This window comes from Schistocerca piceifrons, chromosome 7, assembly GCF_021461385.2.
Source record: "Schistocerca piceifrons isolate TAMUIC-IGC-003096 chromosome 7, iqSchPice1.1, whole genome shotgun sequence".
Taxonomy (NCBI): domain Eukaryota; kingdom Metazoa; phylum Arthropoda; class Insecta; order Orthoptera; family Acrididae; genus Schistocerca; species Schistocerca piceifrons.
In genome coordinates this window covers 193,368,922-193,374,604 of record NC_060144.1, presented here as the reverse complement: position 1 = coordinate 193,374,604, position 5,683 = coordinate 193,368,922, and the positions used below count along the sequence as shown (strand labels likewise).

Sequence of the window (5,683 nt, the reverse complement as noted above, 5' to 3'; positions counted from 1 at the left end):
TTCACAGTCAACTTTGACTGCAGAAATAAGAAGTAAATTTCACTGATCGGACTACAGAAAAAGTCTGAAATTGTTTTAGTGGACCTGCCTTCGGCGTCAAAACCTTGTTTTAATAGAATCCAGAACTTAAGAATTCTCTCAACTGCGGGCAGTAACGACAGCCGTCTTGTTTTCGAGTGAGATAGAAGAGTCTGATGATTGACATCAACGTATAAGCAGAACTCTTTCAGCTTCTCTGAGCTTGCCGTGTATACCGAAAACTAATTAAATATTTTCATGACGGCTATTAAGACTCTAAAGACAGTATTAAGACTCTAGCGACGCTTGACATAGTATTGTGGAGAATATGTGCAGGGCATCCAATTCCTTCTACATGTTTTCTTAGTTCTTCTTTAATTTGGTGAAAAACATTCTGCGGCCGCGTCGATGAAGCCCTCCGAAGTTGGTACTGGTATTGTCTACACAAAAAGCGATTTATTTATCTGATAGAATCTGCAGTTGTCTTAACCCTTTAATGCACACTGTAGCTGATAAGCTACAGACCTCATTTCTTCGATTTATTCCATATGGAGAAACATTTTCGATCAAATTCGTTATGTAGCTAAGTGTATACACTCCGCTGCAGTTTCTAGTAGTTCTTCATAGCGATCATAGATGGCAGGACGAGCTGAAGCAGTTCGACAGTGAGCTGTGTGGACATACTGCCAAGTGTGTGTTTTGGCGGAAAGTTGAGGTGTGTTTTTGGTGTTTGTGCACTGATTTCTGGGTTTGAAAATTACTTTTTCATTTTGAAAACGTAAGTAGATATGGTGTAAACAGTTAATTCGAGTGTCTTTGCGATAGATTTGAAATGAGGCCTGTTTTTGTGTATGTAGCTTATCAGCTACATTTTTCATTTACTGCATTTCAGGCGCTGACGTAAAAATGTCTCGAAAGAGTCAAGAAGAAATGCTTATGGAATGGCTAGAGATTCCACTAAGCAGTGATGACGATCTTGAGTGTTTCTTTGACGATTCCATTCAAGATGAGACATATGTTGCTCCAGAATCTGTTGATTGTGATAGTGACAGTAGTGACGAAGAAAGTCAAGTACCAGTAATTAGGACTGAAGATGTTTCTGGAACAAGACAATCTGATGTTATAATGAAGGAATCGACGTCACAGTTGTCTGATAATGCTCTGAAACTGCCATGCAGCAGCAAAAATGTTACCAAAAACAGCAGGAGTGTGGTTTGGAAAGATAAACAGTTGATTATTCCCGAACTGCAGTCAAAATGTCATGGCAATACTTCGTTACCAGAAGAAGTAGTAAACTTAAATACTCCATACCAATTCTTCAAACATATATTTCCATCTAAATTGTTTGATCTAATTGTCGAAGAGTCTCATAGATACAGTGTGCAGTGTAATCCTGATAGACTAATAGATTTATCCTGTGATGACATAAAAAAATTTATAGGCATCTGTCTCGTAATGTCAATAGTTCATGTACCTAATACGGGGGATTACTGGGGAGAAGTTACTGGTACTCATCTGATCAAGACAACAATGACAGTGAATCAGTATGAGCAAATACGTAAGTTTCTTCACTTCAATGACAACAGTGCAATGATACCCAGGGGTGAAAAAGGTCATGATAGACTCTTCAAGATAAGACCCATAATAGAATTGATGAGATCTCGGTTTCAAACAATACCTGTTGAGGAGTGTGTTTCTATTGATGAACAGATATGTTCAACAAAGGCTAGAAGTTATTTGAAACAATACATGCCAAACAAGCCTCATAAATATGGATACAAATTATTTGTTATTAGTGGCATATCTGGTTATGCCTACGATTTTGAGATTTTCACTGGAGATGAAAATGACCAGAAAAAAGAGTGACTGGGGAGGAAGACTTGGGAGCAAGTGCAAATGTTGTAGTTCGACTCAGTAGGATACTACCAAGAAATATGAACCACAAACTGTACTGTGACAATTATTACACAAGTCTGCCACTGCTTGTATGGTTACATAAACAAGGAATTTACTCACTTGGGACAGTCAGAAGAAACAGAGTGCCAGACTGCAAGCTCCCTTCAGAAGCTGAGCTGAAGAAAATGGCACGAGGTGCATCAGTAGAGCGCGTCGCAACAGTGGATGGTGTCGACATATCAAATGTAGTGTGGAAAGATAACAAGAGTGTGATGTTGCTTTCTACACTTGCTGGACAGCAGCCTATTCATGAAGCAGGGAGGTATGACAAAAAAACAAAGTCAAGAATAACAATACCTTGTCCACAAATAATTAAGCTCTACAATAAACATATGGGAGGTGTTGACCTTCTTGACAGCATAATGGGTCGACATAAAATTCTTGTGAAAAGTCGAAAATGGTATATAAGATTGTTTTACCATCTCCTGGACATGGGAGTAGTCAATTCCTGGCTGTTGTATAGGAGAGTAGCAGAAACCAAAGGGATTAGGAGAACTATGAAACTCTCCGAATTTCGAATGGAAATTGCTCACTGTTTGTGTCACTCAGGTCAAACTTCAGCAAAACGTGGAAGGCCAAGTAATGAACTCGAAAACCAAATACAAGCTAAGAAGACAAAGGGGCCCACAGCACATGTACCTCCACAAGATGTAAGGCTGGATCAAGTAGGTCACCTGCCTTCGTACTTGCAAGTGAGACAGAGGTGCAAAATGCCAGGATGCAAGGGATTTTCCTGGGTTCAGTGTAATAAATGTGCAGTTGCATTGTGTTTGCACAAACAAAAGAACTGTTTTCAAACTTTTCATGTAAAGTGATTATCACATGCTTGGGTACAAACCTGTTGGAACTAGATACCTTATTGTTCATATATAAAAGTGTATAAAATATACAATAAATACTCAATATTTACAACATTAATGTCCTATTTATTATTTTAGGATTTTTCCCTTCCTATACAAAGTATTTAATCATAATCAACAATTAAATTACGAGAGATTTGATCAAAATTGAGGGAGCAAAATAAGCACATTTATTGTGGCTCGTAAGGTGTTAACTCAAAATGTAGCTGATCAGCTACAAAGCGATTTTCAACAATAGTGCTTTGTTAATTTAATTTAAAAAATTTTTCAATATTTTTTTCGAAATGTAGGCACTATAAACTAAACATGGTAATTTTTACAGCTTGAAATAAAAAATCATGCATTTAAGGGTTAAAGCGTCTAGACAAAACTTCGTAACTATCCCCGACGTCTTGTTATTCAGCAAATCAAACTTCAACAGTTTCCGTTGGATTCCGTCAGTTTCAGCACAGTATTGAACAACTAAAGGAAACAACTTTCCAGCCTTGTGCTTCGATGTGTCGGTGCCTTTGCCGTAAAATGAAACTTCTTGCAATTGTTTTATGCATTCGGGCACAAAGAGTGGTGTGAGATTATTCTTAATGATCGCCGTAGTTTGGTCTAAGCTGGTGACTGCTTTGCGGCGACTTTGGAGTCAGTTTTACAGTACAGTCAAGAGAACTGAAGGATTGTTAGTTCTGCAGCAGCATCGTCCAATTCTTCCTGTGCTGTGTTGGCAGAAGAGCCAACACCGTGTTGCTAGAGGAGGCCGAAATGCACGCGTGAGGTCTGGAACAGTTAAATGTAATTAATATAGCCAATAAGGTACATTGTTGTTGGAATACTTAACTTTAATCCATAATTGATGTACATCGCTCTTGACGGTACATTAATATGCTCAATATAAACTGGTAATGCCGGCCGCGGTGGTCTAGCGGTTCTAGGGGCTCAGTCCGGAACCGCGCGACTGCTACGGTCGCAGGTTCCAATCCTGCCTCGGGCATGGATGTGTGTGATGTTCTTAGGTTAGTTAGGTTTAAGTAGTTCTACGTTCTAGGGGACTGATGACCACAGATGTTAAGTCCCATAGTGCTCAGAGCCATTTGAACCATTTAAACTGGTAATGGCGCCTTGCTAGGTCGTAGCAAATGACGTAGCTGAAGGCTATGCTAACTATCGTCTCGGCAAATGAGAGCGTATTTGTCAGTGTAGCATCGCTAGCAAAGTCGGCTGTACAACTGGGGCGAGTGCTAGGACGTCTCTCTAGACCTGCCGTGTGGTGGCGCTCGGTCTGCAATCACTGACAGTGGCGACACGCGGGTCCGACATATACTAATGGACCGCGGCCGATTTAAAGGCTACCACCTAGCAAGTGTGGTGTCTGGCGGTGACACCACATCCTGCATATCTTCTTTATCATGAATGTAGAAATAGGCTTTGATGTCCATGCTACCACGAATCAACTTCTATTTGCATGATTCTTCGTAGAAATGCGATACCTCACATGAGCCGTATTTCCGTGAGTTACTGAGATGGTACAGCTAAACATCTCACACAACGCTTCCTCGCTGGTTCGCCCTTTGTTGGCATAAGACCACTCTTTTGTGTAATCATCCGAAAAGTAACGCTCTCTCTTTCCATCGCTAGGCATTTTCGTTAAGCTATGATAAGATGCGATTATTACACTATAAATAGTCAACAATACCACATTAGTCATCGAAGTACATGTCACTATACACTTCACGCCCTATATACTCGCAGCAACCAATTCAGACATTACTGACTTGCACTCGTTGTTCGTACTAGTTTTAGAAAGAATCTACATCTACAACTACGTTATTACTCTGCAATTCATAATAAAGTGCCTGCAAAGGGATCATTGAACCACCTTCAAGCTGTCGCTCTACCGTTCCAATCTCGAACGGCGCGTGGGAAAAACGAGCACTTAAATTTTTCTGTGCGAGCCCTGATTTCTCTCAGTTTATCGTGATGATCATTTCTCCCTTTGTAGGTGGGTGCCAACAGAATGTTTTCGCAATCGGAGGAGAAAACTGGTGATTTAAATTTCGTGAGAAGATCCTGTCGCAAGGAAAAACGCCTTTGTTTTAATGATTGCCATTCCAATTCGTGTATCGTGTCTGTGGCACTATCTCCCGTATTTCGCGATGACACACAATGAGCTGCCCTTCTTCGAACTTTTTCGATGTCATCCGTCAGTCCAACTTGATGCGGATCCCACACCGCACAGCAGTACTCCAGTATAGGGCGGACAAGCGTGGTGTAAGCAGTCTCTTTAGTAGACCTGTTGCACCTTTTCGTCCGCCAGTGAATCGCAGTCTTTGGTTTGCTCTATCCGCAACATTATATATGTGATCGTTCCAATTTAGATTATTTGTAATTGTAATCCCTAACTATTTACAGCCCTCAGGTTTGTGTGACTTATCGCCTCATCGAAATTTAGCGGATTTGTTTTAGTGCTCGTGTGAATTACTTCACACTTTCCTTTATCCAGGGTCAATTGCCACTTCTCGCACCATACAGATATCTAAATCATTTTGCAGTTCGTTTCGGTCATCTGATGACTTTACAAGACGGTAAATGACAGCATCATCTGCAAACAATATAAGAGTTCTATCCGGTCGATAATATAGATCTGCAATAATAGAGGGCCTAGAACACTTCCTTCGGGAACGCCGGTTATTACTTTTGTTTTACTCGATGACTTTCCGTCTGTTACTACGAACTGTGTCCTTTCTGACAGGAAATCACGAGTTACACAGCTGAGGTGATATTCCACAGGCACGCTGTTCGGTTAGCAGACGCCTGTGAGGAACGGTGTCGATAGCCTCCTGGAAATCTAAAACTATGGA

At 40.6% G+C, this 5,683-nt stretch overlaps 1 protein-coding gene across 1 annotated transcript; it reads left to right on the top strand.

Moving 5' to 3' along the window:
• Positions 1-924: 924 nt before the first annotated feature.
• LOC124805547 (piggyBac transposable element-derived protein 4-like) lies at positions 925-1,884 on the top strand. Its single transcript, XM_047266115.1, has one exon. The coding sequence runs from the start codon at positions 925-927 to the stop codon at positions 1,882-1,884; it is 960 nt and encodes a 319-aa protein (XP_047122071.1).
• The last annotated feature ends 3,799 nt before the right edge of the window (positions 1,885-5,683 follow it).

Coding starts and splice junctions, on each gene's coding strand:
- LOC124805547 (XM_047266115.1), top strand. CDS start 925: ATGTCTCGAAAGAGTCAAGAAGAAATGCTTATGGAATGGCTAGAGATT.